Here is a 19,817-nt window from a genome sequence, read left to right on the forward strand (position 1 = left end):
AGGTCTCTGAAAAGGAGGCATAGAAATATTCTAACTAAATAAATAGATAGTAGATAACTAACTGACCAAAATAAAAATAAATAAATAAATAAATATGGAAGCTCCTACCCATGTCTCAGTGATAAATGTTTATTTGCTATTCGATGCCCAAAGCTCTTGGGGAACAGGATATGCTACAAATTAGACTATTAATCACCTCTCTCATTGTATACAGCTACTTAGCTCAACATGAGAAGCAGATCATCATAATAGCTGTTCTTACAAGGCAAAAGAGACTACTTCTGTCATAAAAGCCCACAGGCTAGCAGGTAAACCTCTTGATACAAAGCATGCATAAGCTTGGAGAAGTTAATGGAATTTTTCTTATGCAATGGGGCTTTCCTTCCTCCCTTTCCCACTACAAAGTCACTCCACAGAATTGGGGCAACTCAGTCCTAATAGTGATATGACACAGGAAGTTGTATCTGGAAGTGGGGGATCAGTAGAAAGAAGCCCCTTCCCCCCTACACACACACATGGGGGGTGGGAGAGAGAGAGAGCCTTTCAGATACACACAGGGGGACTCTCTAGATCCAAGCCATTAAGTTGTAAACTGGAAGTATTTAGTTCAAGGGTTATTTGTCTGCAGTGAGAAAGATAAGTTTCTGATTACATCTGTTCTTTAAAAAAGAGGAAAGGCTGAGAAGATTAAATTAGAAAAGGGAGAAGTAACACACACTTTAGATATAAGTAGCAAGAGTATGAGTAAGCTGCTCAAGTTCAAAAGAAGGGAAAGTCTCCAGACCTCAGTTAATTTGTAGCGTTAATCAGATTTCCTCCCATTTTCCCACTTAAACGTTTTAGGTACTGTTAATTTAGATTCATCAATCTTAAACAGCCTAGAGGAGCTGCTTAGTAACTGGCCAAACATCTGCTTGGAAAAAATGCTGCTTAGTGGGTCTGTCGGCCACTCTGTTAAAATCTCTAATTCAGCAAGCAAAGGGCCAGTGCCCTGCATCTGACACGATACCCTAGCTGGTTGTTTCAGCTTTGATCTTCTTTTATATCAAGCACACTTCCTCTGTGGCCTTTTTAACTTGTTTATTTAGTCTGGGGTTTAAAAAGACAGAAACTGTTTTGGCTCAGCATCGCAGCTTCATGATGAGAAAGGTCTAGCCATTTATGGCTGCTTTGCATCCTTTGTAACTAGAGATCCAACCACTTCAGAAGTGTGTGCTTCTTTGAAAAGTTTGCTTTCTGAACTAATATATGGCACTGTATGGTGGCTACAGATATTGGCTTGGATCCTACCATTTTCCATTTGATCTCACTGAATTCCCCTCTTCACTAGAGCTTCTGTCCCATTTGGCTTTTGTCCACGTGGATCTCAAGTTTCCTGCCATAGCCTATTCAGCAGTCATCAAGGAACTCCTACTTTCACCAGCTGAAATGTGGTAGTGAATTGGATCCCAAGTACTGTGAGCTGAATTAAATTTGCAGTGAGACTTTCCTCCCCCCCCCTCCCATGGCAGCCCACTGAGCCCACTACATTTCTGCTGAGGTGAGGGAGCTCTCATGAACAGAATGGGGTGCGTGAAGTGTATGTTAGGAGTGGGGAGTCAACAATCATAACTCCCTTCTTTGCCAGTGGAAGTGCTGCTATGGCAGCAGAATCCAACACATTAGCTGTTAGAGATAGAAGTAATAGAGAGTTAGTGTACTTAAATCCTACATGACCAGTTAGACAGTTGCTCTCTTACCCAAAAGAGTAAGTGGGGTGAAAGGAATCAGACCTCTGCATTTCTCATATGTTGCATTAATTCACATGCAGAAAGAAAGAGAGAAAGAACACTGGCGTTCACTAGGGTGTTCACCCAAAAAATATTCGGGTTTCCCGCTTTGGGTTTACCTGAAACAGGCAAAAGGCTTTGGAAAAACCTGAAATCCGAAATGGCATGTTGCTTTGGATTGGGGTTTCTAAGTCACTTCACTATGCTCTGTAAAGATTCGGAGCATACTGAAGTGACGGGAGGGGGGAGGCCCACCTGTACCCTTAAACTCCCACTTCCACCCTTAAATCCCCATCCCCCACCCCCACCCCAATTACCTGGCCAGGTGGAAGGCTGGAGTTGACGCCGTGCTGGCCAGTGGAGAAGGCCTTCTCTGCCGCTGCTGCTGCCTGCTGGTGCAGCCATGTGAGCAGAAAGCCTTCCCTGCCACCGCCGCTGTGCAGCAACGGCCAGCACGGCCAGCTGGCCGACAGAGAGGGCCACAGCCACCGCTGCCATGCAGCCACAGCCAGCACAGCCAGCTGGCTAGCAGAGAGGGCTGCTGCCACCACCAGAGGCCAGCAAGGAGGTGGGAGAGCCACCTCCTCCAGCATGGTGCCAGGTAACTGGGGGTGGGGGGTAAGGGTAGGGAATGTTTAAAGGGCCCTTTCCTGCTGCCCTTTAAACTTAACCCCAGGCCCCCGAAACTTCCCGAAGCATTACAAATGCATTGGGAAGCTTTGATTCGGAAATACTGAAGCTTTCTGAATCGGGCCCGATTCGGATATTTTACCTGAATCAGATACCCGAAGTACACACCCCTAGCGTTCACCAATTATTGATCAGTTCTTTCAGCTGCAATTAATATATGAGGCTCGAGCTCCTGTCAATAACCCATCTAAAATTTTCTATGGACCGAATAAGTGAAAGAACAATATTGTTAAGCTATAATTTCATAGTATAAGTAGGGCGGGGGGGAACCCTACCATGATAATACAAGATATTAAGTAAGTGTAAGACACACTGTAAAACACTAAAACACACAATAAAATAGGTACAGCACATAATGTACAATGCAATCCTAAGCACAGTTACTCCAGTCTAAGGCCATTGAAGTAAATGGGCTTAGAATGGAGTAATTCTGTTTAAGATAGCACTGTAATTATATTAAGTTCTGTGGATTGAACATGGATACAAAGTTGTTCAAAAACGAATCGGCGTAAAGGGCTATTTCTTAATACTTCTTAATATATAGTTTATATATTTTGTGTATTGTCAGCATTTTAATTTTTTTAATAGTCATTTTAATTATCACTATAAATATATTGTGTTGGATACAGCGCAGTTTCCACTTGTGCTATTGCACAATAGGAAATGCAAGGGAAAAATCCACAGTACTAGCGCTAAATCAAACTTATTGTATCTCAACTTGCATTTTCACCTGAACAAAATGTGCAACCAATTTCTGCACACTATAATATATAAGAAGGAAAGCACTAGGTGCTGCACAAGATCTTGCACAATGCAAATGTGCTGTTCATTTGAATTTCCGCTCGCTTATTTCTGGATTCAATCCAATTTGTTTTTCTAATGAAACTGTGTCAATACAATGGTGATGTTTTGCTCCTGTAATGATTGGTTTCCTGATACTTTTTTGGAGGGGGAAGATTTATTTAATCTTTAGTTTTGTTCTTGCTCATCTTTTCCACCCCCTTTTTTTGGCTACAGTTGCACTACTAGGTATCACTAAAAGCAGGTCAGGAAGGACCAGGGCCATTTCCACACACGTTGAAGAATGCACTTTCAATGCACTTTAGCAATCCTTTGGAAGTGGATTTTTTGTTCCACGCATGGGCTATTTCCACATGTTGTTAAAGCAACAGGCTACTTACTCAACGCTGGTGGGTTTTTTTTACAGATTCCAATTGCCTCCGATTTCAAAGTGGAAGCAGGCAGTTTGTCTTCCGTCTGATCACCGTCCTTGACCCGGCACAAGAAAGAACGGGAAATCCCAGTCACAGAAAAGACGCTGATCAGACGAAAGACAAACTGCCTGCTTCCGCTTTGAAATTGGAGGCATCTGGAATCTGTGAAAAAAAACACCAGCGTTCAGTAAATAGCCCATCTCTTTAACAGCATGTGGAAACGGCCATGGAAAAGCAGTTCCAAATGTTCACTAAAGAGTATTGAAAGTGGATTATCCAATGTGTGTGGAAGCAGCCCATAACCTCTTTTTTCTGGCCTGCTTGAATCCCCTTTCAGACCATTTGCCTGAAGCAGTAAAAGACAAAGATCTACCTTTAACAACTCATCATGTGATGACAAATTGTGTATTCAGGCTGTAAAGGGAAAGCTGCAACTTTCATGTGAATAGTGCTATGTGTGAACTAACCTATACCACATCTAGAGAGCCAATATGATTAGAACAGTGATCTCCATTGTGGTGCCCACGGGTACCATGCTGCCCATCAACATGTTTCCTAGCATCCATTTTCTTCATTACCAAAATACCTCTTTTCCAGGAATAACCAGTGCACGACCAAATACAAATTGCTGTGATTTATGTGATAAATGTTAAAATTCACACACTGCGTGCTGACAATCCCACACAAATTAAGAGATATACTAGTGAATAGTTACAGTGACACAAAATTCATCTAGGATTGACAGAATTCACCAAATATGAAGTCAACATTCACAAATTTTGGACAGTCCCTGAGACATATTACAGTAAAAATAGGTTTTGTATGAGCTAAAAGAGGTTTCTTGTTTGAGACCACAGGCAAAAGTACCAGTAAAATTTTAAAACTGTGTTTTAAGCTACCATAGAAAAAACATAAAACCATAAAAACCATAGGAAAAAACCAAAGTATTTTAATAAGGCATTTTCATTTGTAATGTATCAAACATAATGCATTTCTAACATACGTTTCACTTGTAAAACAATAAACTTAAAACTGCTTATTAATTTGGATGGTTTATTAATTTGGATAGCTACTATATTGGCATAAATTAACAATTTAAGCATCTGTCTCATCCAACAGACTTTTGATTACTTCATTAAATTATCTGATCTTTGAAGTATCCCATGCTATTAGTTTAACAGCCTTGTATATTATCATAGAAATCCGAGGCAAATTTACTAGCCTAATAGGAGAAAGCATGCTTCAGCTCATACTATCAATAACTGGAGTGGAAAAACACCTTGCCTATTTGTTTAGGATCAAGAAACCTCAAATGAAACACTTCTGCTTTCTACACTTCTTTCTAAACAAAGTTAACTAAATCGTTGTCCAGAATTATATACCAGTCTTGTCCAGTTGTAAGCAGTCGGCCCGGCCTCTGCCATGTTTGATAGCTATTTAATAAGCTACCTGTGATATAAGTACAGGGCTCATGTGGAGGGGGAATGCACCGGAATGCCATTCCGGTAGTTCTCCCAACAGTCAGGTGGCCCCGAACACCTGACTTTGAAAAATTTGGGGCTGTTTAGGCCTCGATTGGGGAATTCCCAGGGGGAATTCCAGCTAGCAGTTGCTGAGTCCCACCTGGGAGATTCAGGCATGAATGGAATGCCGAATGTAAATGCAGAGTGCCTAGAGGTGATTAGTTTACTTTCAGCTCCAGGTGGAGCCAAAGCAAGAAAGGTCTTGCTGTGTCATCCCACTTAGCACATTTCTTTCCCTCCTTCTGTGACGAAATCCCTAGCCCAAGATTGAGGAGAAATCAATTAGCACCCATAAGTTTTTGTAATTCATTCCTGGGAAAAGGTACGTTCCCCAACTAAATTAATCAACTCAGCTCCAGACATTAATTTGCAAACATTCCTTTATAATTCAACAGGAGAGCAAACCCTTGCTCTTTTGTCCCACTCCGGCAGCACCAATCAAGAGGCAATCAAACCTTTGTTACTCCCAGGAACTGACCGTTGGGGTCTTTGTTCCAATGGCTGGGAGGGCTCTCCAGCCTCAGGGTATGTTTTGCCCTATAAGATCCCTGACTTTTGCCCCATTCAAATTGCGCAACACACGCTTACTGGATCGAAGCGCTGTTCCCTAGGGGTTACTTCTCTAAGTCTCTCTCTTTCTCCTGGCCGAGAACGCAGGACGTTTGAAGCTGCTCTCTTGCTCCGTGGGCCATGCTGTCCTTCTGATTGGTAAATATACTTCCCCCTCTCTCACTCTATTCCACCTTCGGCCCAGCTTCCTAGGACTCTGTGTGTGTGTAACCATTTTATTATTTGCTCTTGCATGTGTATGCATTTCCTCTTTTAATAAAATATTACTCTTTGAACTTCAAAGCACCAGCCTCGTCTGCCATCTTGGGCAAGGGATTCTGTAAAAATTGGTGAAGATCCCATCATTACCCCTCTTTCATAGCCATCTTCCTTGCCACTAATTGCCCCACATTCTCTTACTTGCAAGGAGACCAATTCCAGTAACACAGTAACCTTGATTTTGTTGTAATGTTACTTATTTACTGGTTACTTTAGATATGTGACATACACTGCTGTAGTCTGGTAGTTCTTGTCTATATGTTTAGCAGAATGTAGCAGCAGAATTCTGAGGTGGTAGGGTGGGCTGCATTACCTAAGCCTGCAGGTGAGTAATACTATTTTTTAATGTTCCCCAATGTTAAAAACTCTCTGGAAGAAAACAGAAATTCTAACTCCGTCTATTTCCTCTTGAGCTTGTTTCCTATAGTTATGGTGGTTTTCACGTAGGGGGTATTAAACATGTGAGCCCCATCTACAATCTTCAGCAGTATAGTCTACTCTTCCTTCTCAAGATTTTATGACTTCATTCTGCTGCATGTATGAATTAGACCTCAGTCAAGGGACCTGTGTTTAAAATGTCATTCTAATGAGCAATCACTGGGAGATTTATGGCCAGATATCTCTGTTCAATTTAATCCACAAACATGATGTTTGTGAAGACAGAAATGGCCAAAATTCTATTTACACTGAAGGTGAAAATATACATTTTATTATTATTGCCTACTAGGCCCACCACCCTTTCCACTTACAACAGTGGCAACTTTTTCTAGTGGTGGTGAGGGTGGAGGCTCCTGTCCAGCCAGCAGCAGTCTCTTGTTATTTCGGACCCTGCTGCATTTACTTCCAGTCAGACCATAAGCGCCATAGGACCAGGGCCTGATGCCAGTGGGCTGGCTTTCTCACAACAGATTTTTACCGCATCCATAACATTCATTTCTGTCTCTCCCTTTTAATTATAGCACCTCTGCAGACAGGTCTATTTTGCAAGTGACTAAGAATGAGGTGAAACTAGGAAAATCCTGGTTCAAATCTTGCCTTCTCCACACATTTACTATGTGGTCTCAGGCAAGCTACCCCCATCTGATGTCTGAAGGATATAAAGATTACACCAAGATGTTGTGTGTGAAGTGTTTGCATACAGTATGTAAATGCCAAGTATTATTAGTATATTACTTTGGAGTTTTAAAGAGTGTCAATAAACAAACCAAGAGTGATTGGGTAGAAAATATACACTCAGGTTTCCAAAATGTTTTTGATGAAATCTCTTTCTGAAGGTTCCCAAACAGAGTTAGCAATTGTGGAATAATAGGAAAAATGTTTTTACTAATCATTATTTTGTTAAACAAAAGGAAGCTGAAGGATAGGGATAAACATAATGTTTTCATGATGCAAGGAAGTAAGCAGTAGGTTCCTTCAAAGGTCTGTATAGGGGCCAGTACAATTCATACATTATTTGGAAGCAGCGTTGAGCAGTATAGCCACATTATTCAAGATGATTAAAACTTAATTGAACAGGGAAGAACTCCATTAAGTGTGAGAATGAGCAACAAAATGACACATGATATAATGCAAGGGTGTGTAATGGGATACATATTGGAGAATCCACCCCCACACACATACACACACTTCACTTATATACTGGTGAGATTTGAATCTTTACAGAAATCTATAGTATGAATCTTGTGTTTCGATCTTGTCATACCTTCTCAAACGTGTAAACAAAGAATAATGCTCAAGAAATTGAAGCAGAAAAGACTCCTGTGTTTGGAGCTATTTAGTTTTGAAAGAAGATAACTAAAAGGGACATGATAGAAATTTATAAAAATTATAGATACTGTGGAGAAATACACAGGGGAAATCTCTCTGTCCTCTTTGTATCTTTCAAAACAGTAAAACTAATCAAACTAATAAAATATTAAACTAATAAAACATTAAATGAATGTTTGATAGATTTAGGATACACAAAAGCAAGTATTCATTTTATAGAATTTGCAGCTACAATATGCAACTTTAAGATTTTTAGATAGATTATAGAAAACAGATCCATAATGGCAGTTGCTTATAATAGCTAAATAGAATCTCCATATTCAGAGGCAGTACGCTGAGAGCAGCTCCCTTGCCAAACAAGAAGCAGGCCTCAGTGAGGCTCGGGTAGTATATAATGCATGTTGAGGTTTGTAAAATGAAATAGTTGCCTGCATGAACAAGAACTTCATGTGTGGATTACTAATTCAAATGGCTTGCTGAATTATCTCACACAGTGATCTCATTTGGAGCCGTTATCTGCCTATAGGTTGTCATTCTACTGTGCCAGATTGAAACAATTCTTTAGAACTAGTGATGGCATTCTTTTAATTACCAACTGTCATGTCAACAAAAGGGTTGTTGAGTCAACAACTGCTCCCCCCCCCCCCCCGCCCCAGCAAATCTCTGGAACTCTTGCCAGAGGCAAGGAACATCATGCAAGTACAAACACTTGATTAATGACATGATCACTTGATAATGAATTGGAGAGAAGATAATGTTTGACTAATGGATGAATAATTCTGTTATGTGCTTGGATTTACCTGTACTGTTCTTCCCTTAAGATTTACGAGAGATTTTAACACCAATATAAAAATTAACATACATGAATTCATTAGGAGTTGTAAATGAAATAGGCTCTTGTGTTTGTATGCATTTAAATTGTAGCCTGAGATCCTTATATAATTGTGCCTTCATTTGTTATAAGATAAAAATTGAAACTGAAATATCTGGATCTTTTACAACGGATGTTTCTTTTATGCCTTGCACTGAATGCAATGTAAAGAAGCTATTTCATGCAAGGAAACAGGTCTGAGTATATGGAAAGAAGGACATGCAATCTTTAGCACAGAACCAGTCACACCAAATTGGCTATGATCTAGAATTTTCTTATGACCAACTGCATGACTTAAACTTACAGTCAATGTGACACATAGTTAAATAGTAAATGGAAAGGTAACATCTAATCTAATGTCAATGAAGTTTCTGGATTTCAGGCCATAGATAATAACAGCCATTGGAGAAAAGAGCAAGAGTTCAGTAGCACCTATAGGAGTGCCGTTCCCCTTACTGGGGCGGGGGATCCCCTGCTCCCCCCTTCCCCACTTACTTGGCTGGTGGGGGGTACACTTCCTGGGGCACCCCCGAGTGGCATGGCACACCCCCGGGTGGCACAATGTGCGTCCGCGCCCACCGCAGGCCGATTCACACCCTGCAGCAGGCCCAATTCAGGCAAAATCGCAGCCTACAGCAGGCTGATACAGCCTCCTGGTGAGCATGGGAGCACTCACAGGCTGCCCCTTGACCCGCACAATGACGTCGCTTCCTGGAAGTGACGTCATCGTGCAAGCTGGGAGCACACACACGTGCTGCACGCATGTGTGAACAGCGAGCCAGGAAACACAGTGTGGTACGTGCCAAGTCCCTGATCTACCGCCAGGGAGTTGGGGGACCTGGTAACCCTAAGCATCTATAAGACTCACAAAATTTGTGGTAGGATATGGTGAGTCACAGCTCACTTCTTCAGATATGTGCTATATCCCTTTCCCACATCCTGTTGGATGCTGCTGTTGACAGAAAGAACTTCATTTCCCGAGCTGGTGGCACAAGTAGCACCAGGTTGAGTGGAAGAAGTGGCTAATACCACTGTATGCTAAATGTGCTTGATTTGGCAAGTGGTATGCTCATTTGGACCAAGTTTCAAGTGGACTCTAGGAATTCCACATATTATGCACTGCAAATCCGAGTTTGCTTCTTCGTGTGCAACACAGAGCTGCAATCAATCCTACCTGAATCAGGTGATTGAATCAGGATGATACATACATTTGTTATATTTGCACTTCATAATTCTGTGTGGAAAACATGAAAATATGCAATTTGAAGACCAATCTTGCTGGCCATAACAGAACATTGGACAAGGCTGATCTTTGGTCTGATCCAACTTCTTATTGCCATATGAGCCTTGATGATCAGGATCCTTTTTCACTTACTCTCTTCCACTTCATTGGGACTTAATTGTATATGATGCAGTATATTCTTTTCTAGCCTTTTTCTTGTTTCATGTTGGATGACCACAAAATGATAGTTTTATGAAGTGAAAGATAAACTGTGACTTCTATTTGTGATTTTTAAATTATTTAATATGCCAAAGGCCTGTTAGGTTGGCATGTGAGACTGGAAAGGCTGCTTGTTTGTGAGAGCTCTAGTTTCTGCCTCTACTGCATTCCAGGTTTGTGTCCCCCACTTGCCTTGCCAGGGATACTACGTGTCTGGTCAAAGTCTCTGTAAGCAGCACTGCCAACATCACCATCATTAATGCAAGTGAGTGCTCATCTTGCTTCATTACAGCAGCATAGCAATGCTGGTAGTAGTGGACTGAATCATAGAATCATAGAGTTGGAAGGGGTCTTACAGACCATCTAGTCCAACCCCCTCAAAGAGACTGACTTACCAGGAAAATTCATGTGAGCCACCAATATGGAAAGATGCTGGTGACTAGAATAAAGCAAGCTGAGCCCCAGTGGTAGTGGCAGCAGGCTGCAAGGCTCAAAGCAGCAGCAGCATGGAAAGGGCAACAGGTAGACTATGACCACTGGCTCCTGGGCCATTACGACAGTGCAATCCAGTCCAAAACACTAGCTTCAGGGATTAGTTAGAGAATATGTTCACTAGAGTGCACTGACAATTAGTTATTGTTGTCAAATCTTGCCTTGAGTTGAGATGTTCAGGAGTAAGTATTTGAAATAAATAAATAAATAAACGACTGTGAGTTATGTAGATATTGCCACTGTTCAAAACTAAACACAAATGGACAAAAGAAATGCAAGCCAAAAAAAGCCCGCAAGTCAGTGTCAGGGAACACCATGATTCAAAGAAATGTTTTGAAATGTTCTTCCTTGCCCATTCAAGTTGTTATATTCATGTTCAGTCACCAGATCACTTCCCTCTCACATCATACTGGCTCGTTTTACGTGTCAAAGCATTGTTTTCTGTTGTGCTCTGATGTTTGCAGCCCTGAAATTTCAAAACATTCAAAGGCTCTTACTCCAGTGTGCTGGCTTCAGTTAAATGATCTTCAGGTGCATTTTAATATTGCTATTCTGCACTGATTTTAAGTTATAAATAGCTATGAAACATTTTCATTGTCTTCCCCCTCCCCCTCTGTGCTTCACTTTTGTAACATTAACGGCTAGTGAATTTCGTGAGTGAAAACAGAGGACAAATTTTAGAAAAGTCATGGTATGAATGAAAGGTGAGAAGGTCTAGGGCATATGCTACCTCTTATCAAAACAGGTAAAACAAATGGAAGTTGTAGATGGAAAGTTTAGAGCAGGGATAGCCCTCAGCTGTATGAGGTTGCAAATTCTACAAATGAGTTCAAGAGAGAAGAGTATTTTTTAATATATTGCCATCCATCCCAGCATCTGCAGATTACTTCACTGCAATGTCATAGCCTGATTTCTAACTGCAATGACTGGAAATTAAAGGTCACTCCAAGGTGAAATGCACACAGGCTGTCTCTTATATAGTGAAGCACTTTTACACACAATGATCTCATATCAAAAATTGCTTTTCCATCCCAGAGCTGTGAGCTTCCTTGCTTGTTACAACTATAATTGTCAGTTAGCTGGCTACTTGTAGATTTGACTGCAGACAGGTATATGTGTTTTGGAGTGTAACTACATATTATATGTAGTTCTGTAATACTTTTGACCAACTTTTTAAAATGCATCCATTTTTCCCACTGAAAATTGCCCCATGCCTAAGTTGGTCATGGCCCTTGTAGGGGAAACTTTAATAGGATCACATACATTACATGTAGCTATGGGCTGAAACCAAAGCTTGAAGACTTTTGTGATTCAAGATGAGATATGTACTTCAAAAAGATAGATATTAATTTCATTGTGGTATTTCAGAAAGGACATGATTATCATTTTCCTGAAATGCTGGAAGTACTGATACTGTTTTAGGTCATTTTTTCCATTTTTTTTGTTTGAGAATATTAAGTACCAGGTCCAGACGGCATGTCTATGGCCACTGTTTTTGGCAGGTGGTAGGCCTGGAGTCCGGATTCCAGATGACCTCCACTGTTTTCAATGTGCATGTGAGAGTTTATACAAAAGCGTATAAATGTTTCCAAGCATGAATTTTATTTTATGTGAAACAGTTCTTTAAAAAAAGTCAAAGAGAAGAAGCAGACACACAGAACAGTGTAATGATTTACTAACACTGCATAGATTTTCTCACTAGAACATTTAAATTATCTAGGGCATAATAAAACATTTTCATGACAATGCAGCCTTTTATATTTTTCTCTCTAAATTTGCATGGTTTGTGATATTTATGAATTAAATTACAATATTTTGAAAACAGCGGCGGTAGATCTGGCATCTGCAGTCCAGATACCAGGTCTGCGGCCCATTGAAAGCAGTGGAACTCAAAAGCTGAAACAAGCCATTTTTCAGGTTATGGCTTTCAGAATCTTGAAAATTTGAGGAGTGCCTGCCTTCTGCCATTTCGAGTATCTCCAAACTGATCTGAAACAGCAATCTGGGGATAATTTTGGCTCAGAAATATCTGAATGCACACAGTTTAACAATCACAGATTCAAATGACTGAAACTTGAATGCTGGACTGTATTCAATAAATCCATCACTATAAGCCTGTAACTCCACCACTCTGACACACAAGCACCTCTTACATTGAAAACCCACTAATATCAGCTACACCATCTTGGGCTCATTCTCTTGTAGATAATCCAATTTAATATATATCACTATATGTCAACAATGCCCTTCTACTGTCTACATTGGACAAACGTGTTGGTCCTATGTGAGAGAATCAACAAAACCAAATCTGACTTACGAAATCATAACATTCAGAAACTAGTTGGGGAACATTATAATCTTCCTAGACATACTGTTGCAGATATGACAATCACTGTTCTATCCCCCTCCCAAACCCTTTAAACAACAACAACAATAATAACAACATTCGATTTGTATACTGCCCTTCAGGACAACTTAATGCCCACTCAGAGTGGTTTACAAAGTATGCTATTATTACCCCACAAAAATCACCCTGTGAGGTGGGTGGCGCTGAGAGAGCTCCAGAGAGCTGTGACTCGCCCAAGGTCACCCAGATGGCTTCAAGTGGAGGAGTGGGGAATCAAACCCGGCTCTCCAGATTAGAGTCCCGTGCTCTTAACCACTACACCAAACTGTCTCTCAAAATGGAAAATATAGTACAGAACAGCTGAATTAAAAACTAAACACTACCTCCACCCTCGCTTTAAAAAAATTGATGGATTTCCTTACTCATTATAATTTCTAATAACCCAACAGGACCCCCTTTCAGAAACTTTAATTGGCTCTTCTTAACATCTTGTAACACACTATAAGCCTTTACTGATCTCAGTTCATTTTCTTATGCTTCAGGATGCTTCTTCCTCCATTAGTTGTTTATTCTATGTAATTACACTTTTGTTTATCTGTACCTTAAAAGAGAACGGCCAGAACCTCTGACTTCTCTCATCATCCATTGTGTATAACAACTTATCCATTCCAGTCCAATACACAGAGACTCACACCTGAAAGATTTATAACAGGATTCACACTAAGCCCCTCTCTACCCCCTTCCACCTCCCATTCTGTAAATTTCCATATAAAAGTGTGGACTAGTATCATCTTCCATGTAATTAAATAATCTGAAGAAGTGAGCTCTGGCTCACAAAAGCTCATGCTGAACTAAATATCGTTAGTCATTAAAGTGCCACTTGACTTCTGTCCTATATGCAATAAGGACTATCTTGGAAGGCTGACCAGACTGGAAGTGAAGGTGTCAACATTGGATAATACACCACAATGTTTAGTTTTATTTTCAAAAGGAACAGTTCTACAAAAATGCTAGAATATAATTATCCTGGATAAAATGCATAAAATGGTATCTTACTGATATTGTATTACCTTTTGTAACCAAATCAAGATTTGTTTTCAGGATCTGAATAAACTGGACACCCCAGATTTGGAGTACACTCAAACACTGACCACACTTGCATCAGAATAAGGTTGTAAAATGGATCGTAACAACTTAGATTTTAGCTACTACTTTGAATGTTCTTCCACTTAAAATACTTGCTATAAGTAAAACAAACTAACACATCAAAGAGAAAAGTTCTAGACCAGTTCTCTCATTTGCTAGTTTTCTTTTTATGAGGATATTTTTTAACACAGTGAAGCATTAAGAATTTGATTTCCCATTTTTGAAATGGTACATGCCATTAAAAACTCGACCATTTCATTCTCACCTCATTCACCTATATGTTTTGGTCCAGCTGTATCAGCAGAAATACTATGGGCTTAACCTTAAAATCTATGAGAGAAATTGGCAAACTAAACTTACTGGAAAAAATACATCTGTACCACAGTTCGACCTTCATTGTCTGACAGTATTAAGAATCACTAAAATACTCAGTTTGAACTATATTTCAGCCTCCAGAGTTTGATATGTGTTCATTATATGCCTGAAAGAAGTCACTGATGAATAGGCATAGAAAAGCACATTTTATTAACAACTTAGCTCTTAGACACAATCTGAAAGAACAGAAAAGGTTACAGAAATATATATAAATATCTTTTACTTACATGTGTCAGGCTTGAGTTGACTGTTTGTGATTCCAAAATACTGAGGATTTTCAATTACCGGAATCTTCGTCATTCCAATAATTACTGCATCTGGACCACCCTCAGAAGAAGATGGAGTGTTACTCCCATTAGAGATGTGATGGAGAGGACTTGCTGAATCGTCGTCATTGCTGATAACTGAAGAAGGACCTAAAGTTAGAAACAAAGATTCCCCTGTAACTTGACATAGTTCTCCCCTCCCTCTGCTATCACCTTGGCACTCATCGCTTTGACTAAAATCTATCTTACTGTAATGTGCCAAGAGTCTCAAACTGGGACTTCTCATGGATACACTTACTGACTTACTTCCACTGAAGTAGCACATTTGCTAAAGGAATTATAGGTTGAACTGTGTTGCCCAAAGGTTTTAACAATACAAGACATACCCGCTCATTCAGCACCTAAGCAGGTCTTCCAGGGAACCAATGCAGCTCCACCTGGCTCTACAAAGACTTAGCTCAGGTCCAGCTTGTCAGTCTGAGTAACCTATTTTCTGGTGAGATGGATCTACCTGATTGTGACCTTATTCTCTAAGCTTCTTCACACTAGCAGCTGCCTATGGAATTTGACCATTCGCTTACCTTGGACAACAATGTTTACATCCGGCCCATCTGCTCATTAGCTGCTGCCTCTAGAATTTGGCCCATTCCTGTCTTAGATCACATCATTGTCTCTGGGGGCCTTGATCTTGTTACTAGTTTGGACACTGAACCTAAGTGAACCAATGTTTACTCTTAGAGCAACAGGTGGGGATACAGTGCAAATATTTAGGTTAATTCTCCAATCCAAAGTATATTGCCTTTGGATATCATGAAATTTAGGTGCAATGGAATGGAGTGGAATGGAGGGAAAGAGAAAGCTCAAGTGTCACATGTTTGCTGATTCCAGATCAGTTTCATATCTCCCCATTGGTAGAGGATTCAGCAGTTCCATTCCTAATAATACAGAACAGTATTATGAAAAGGAAGAATGGGTACTTATACTTCCTGTTGCTCCCCATATTTCATCTGTAAGGCCACTACGTACATAATTCCAAGAGCTGAAAGACACAGGTATGTTATTCCTAAAATACCCAGTATCAAGCCCAACTTATTGTCTTCCTGTGATGGCAAGGCCTTTGCTTATTTCAATCACTAATTTGTTTAAACATTAATGGGTTAATCAGAGGCTGGAGTGAGCACAAATGGAAAAGAACCTTTGAATAATTAAAGCCCCTATAATAAAGCCGCTTCTTGAGTGTTTTGAGATTATGTGGATAAGATGTATGCTTCTATAAGATGGCAGAAAAAATTCGAAAGGGGGAGAGAGGGAATAATTGCTCCCTGCAGTATCCTTAATAAGACATTTGTTAGTATAGAACTTGCTGAATTTCAAGAACAGGGTGCTGCAAAGCCAGCAGACAAATATAAATTTAACTTGACAGAAACATAGTTCTTTAGATTTTAATATTACAGTTTAGTGTGAAAGGTCATGTCCATTTTATTATTATAGCTCAGTAAGCTCTGATAGATATATAATTTAATAGTGGTACTTTAAAGTGTTCTGCAGCTTCAAGCAATCTCTTACAAGTACAAGAAAGAGAACCACTTCATCATGTGCTTGTTGCTAGCATGTAGACATTGGACAGAAGTGCACACTTAGCATTGGGAAAATGACGATAAGTGAATAACAGTAATATACTGTATGTTGGGGACCACATCCACTTTGCATGGTGCAAAAATAGCACACACAGCCCACATCTGAAGAAGTTATTTGAAGTGAGCTGCGACTCACAAAAGCTCATACCCTATCACACATTTTGTTAGTCTTACAGGTGCTACTGGACTCTTGCTCTTTTCTACTGCTACAGACAAACACAGCAGCCAACATCTGTATAATAGGACAGTTTGTCTTTGTAAGATCAAAAATACCATAATGTGTTAATTTCTGTTCCAGGACAGTTTGAACTTTGCTGTTTGGGTTTGTTTGTTATATCAATCTAAAGTTACCATATGGGATTCTAGATTTTTTATTAGAGATGGGCATGAAATGGGGGGAAAACGAAATGAGATTTTCGCGTTTTGTCACGTTCCACAAATTACCAACTTCCATAAAATTGTCCCATTTTGCAATATGATTCGTTAGTTTTGTGATTTGTCAGAACACAGGGCACTTCAGTGGCCCTCTTCTTACCCAGAGATGCCAAACTCGCAGGCAGACTTCAGCAGGATCTCTTCCACCCACCTCCCAGTTTGGCCAAAATGTTGACCGAAACCCACAAAGTTGGGCCCCAGAGCCAGGCAGTGGCCCTGAAATTGGGCTTGGGGGGAGGGCCCCAAAACCACCACCCAGACATCTGCCCAGGTGGGAGAGGTGCACAAAATAAAACCAAAGGAAACAACAAGAGTGTGAGCCCTCTGCTCAAAAAAGCAGAGAAAGAATTAAGAAGAAACAAAGAAAAGCAAAGAAAAAATAAGAGTGGCCTCAGTCAAGCTAGGTCCCAGAGCCAGACAAAGGCCTGAGACCAGGGTGGGGTAGGGTGGAGGAAAAATGGTACCCTCACCCAAAGACGGTTCCCAGCAAGGACAAGTGAGGAAAATAAGAAAGAGGTTTTTCAGTCTCTTTTGAAGCAGCAGCAAATCCAGCCAAAAGCTCCCAACTCCACTCTCTCTCACTCCAAATCCCAATGACAGATCCTCCCTCTCTGTCTGTCTCTCTCTCCTCACTATATAGGGCAGAATGGAAGCTCTCCAGTTGGCAAGGAGAGCTACCTGTCAAGGTTATGTGAGCTAAGATTGGAGTTTCCAATGGCAACAAAAGGTCTGCTGAGATTTCGGGCCTATGTTGCCTACGGAATCAATGGATCAACGCCAGCCTGTCTGGCATCATGAATTGTTCACAAATCAAACGAATTGGGCCAAAAAGTCATGAATTTTATGAAAACCATGGCCCCACAAAACGCATTTTTGCAAAACATGAATCAGCCCGATTCGTCATAAAATTTGATTCATATTTCGATTTGTGCCCATGTCTTTATATATCAGCCAGTGATCATGATATTTGAATTATATATCATTAAAGTATTTCTTTATCTGAAAAGCAATGACTTGCACTAATGATTTTGTTTGAAGCTGTGCAAGTGTATGTGTATATCTGTGAGAACAGACACTGAAGCAGATATTTTACTTCTCCCTCTTCATTACAATGTCTGGTATATTTATTATATCACAGCACAATTCTCTGCAAGGACAAGTGGACCAGAATTCAGGTGCTCCACACCTGATCTGGCAACACAGCTGAGAACATGTCACTGGAATACCGAAAGAACTCTAGAAGATATCTATCTTATAACAGTGCAACTGTCACAACTTCTCCAGCAAATCCTGCAAACTGCAGTTATACTGGCAATAAAAAGGCAAAAGACTGCAGCTATTCATCCTGATCCAAAGACACCTAATACATATGGATGCACATGGAAATCATGCATCAGAAGGGCTTTCCCATTGACTTTAATGTTGGGTATAGTTCCATGCACCTAGAACAATGGCCTCAGCATTGAAGTCAAAGAAGAAAGGTGTTCATTTGGAAGCCATGCATGTAAACTGGGTACGTACTGTTCTTTGAATCAAAGCTATAATAAGCAGCAAAGCAAACTAATTAAAGGGGGAAATACTGAAATAAGAAAAAGCACCGGATCTCAGAATTTTATAAGAAGATCTTATATTCCCAACAAAGCAATAAAGAAGGAGGTTAGTGATAGTTTTCCGATTTTGCAATACTTATTTTTCTTTCTTTGGTTTTTGTCATGCAATTAACAGATGGCAAGTTTTTGTGTGTCAGGAGACAGCTAAATTTACACTTATTTAAATACCTAGTTTTCATGGTCCCTTGATAAATGTGAACAAACGGGTGTACAAAGTGTTTTAATGTTTGCTTATCTGACAGACTGGCTATTAGACAAAAAGCTACATCCCATTTCCTTAATGCACTGCCAAAATTACATTACACTCAAAGCCTAATGCTATGGAGCCAACACTTAATTGAACAACTAAATGTATGTATGAGGTTTCAAGAATGCAAAATAATGTTCAGAAGGGAATTGGACAATGTTCACTTAAATTTGGCAAGGTTTCTCTGCTTCTGCTGTCTCTTCCAAAACACAAGACAAAGGGTAATTTCCACACAAATGCCTGTGTGCTGCCCTACCTTGTTTAAACAGGCTCACCTCATTACTTGTTGAAAGCGGAAGAATCATTTGCTGATACCTATTAATCTGTTTTCCAGAAATCTATTTTGGATTTCAATCAAAAGTTGTAAAAGAACATTTAAAAAAAAACTGGAGGGAAACACAAATTACTAATAGCGAATAGTCATCACGTAGAGAGGTCAAATAGAGTGTTGTATTTTTCTAAATAAAAGTAACAAAGGTTTCCTTGCAAACAGAAAAGTTCTGCTTTGTGTTCTCATGTGAATTCATTTTAAGAATGTATTCCTTATCTTGAAAAGATAGGAAGTGAAGTTAGATAAGAAACAGGAATCTGCCTTGGAGATAAGAGGGGGGGAAACCAGGAGAAAATAAATTTTACTATACCGTACTGCTCTCTCTCTCTCTCTCTCTCTCTCTCTCATATGTACAGAGAGTTTCTGAGTTGTGCAAGGCAGCACATGTGCTTTTCACTATGCCCATATAATTGCCAACATGAAGTCAAGGCAGGAGATTTAAGAATAGTAATTATGTTAGTTTCTGTTTGTCAAAAATGCACAGATTGTGACTGGCCCTTGTGTGGGTGTGGAAGCTGTGGCAGTGGGAGTGTCTTTTACTGCACACAGCATGGAAGTACCAGAAGCATTCACATATCCATGCCCCCACAATATCCTCACTCCCACTCACATTGCCACCCTGAGGAGCCATCTGTAGCATCATGGATAGAGTACTCCAATGCAGCCACACAAACGAGGTAGGATTTTGCTTTGCCGCGACATCTGAAAATCAGCACTCACCACTTGCCACCACATGGAATAAATCCAAAACTGAAAATCCAGCATAATTATATTCCATTTCTGACACATTTACCACTGGTTGTTGTGGGTTTTCCGGGCTGTATTGCC

The 19,817-nt window shown here is 40.1% G+C and overlaps 1 protein-coding gene across 1 annotated transcript in view; it reads right to left on the bottom strand.

Moving 5' to 3' along the window:
- Nucleotides 1-19,817, bottom strand: part of NTRK2 (neurotrophic receptor tyrosine kinase 2) — a 236,432-nt gene that overhangs the window by 65,083 nt on the left and 151,532 nt on the right. The window contains exon 14 of the mRNA XM_054987587.1: nucleotides 14,691-14,879. Within this exon, the coding sequence (XP_054843562.1) occupies nucleotides 14,691-14,879 (189 nt within the window). The remainder of the gene's footprint in view (nucleotides 1-14,690; nucleotides 14,880-19,817) is intronic.

Source organism: Eublepharis macularius, chromosome 8 (assembly GCF_028583425.1).
Source record: "Eublepharis macularius isolate TG4126 chromosome 8, MPM_Emac_v1.0, whole genome shotgun sequence".
NCBI lineage: Eukaryota > Metazoa > Chordata > Lepidosauria > Squamata > Eublepharidae > Eublepharis > Eublepharis macularius.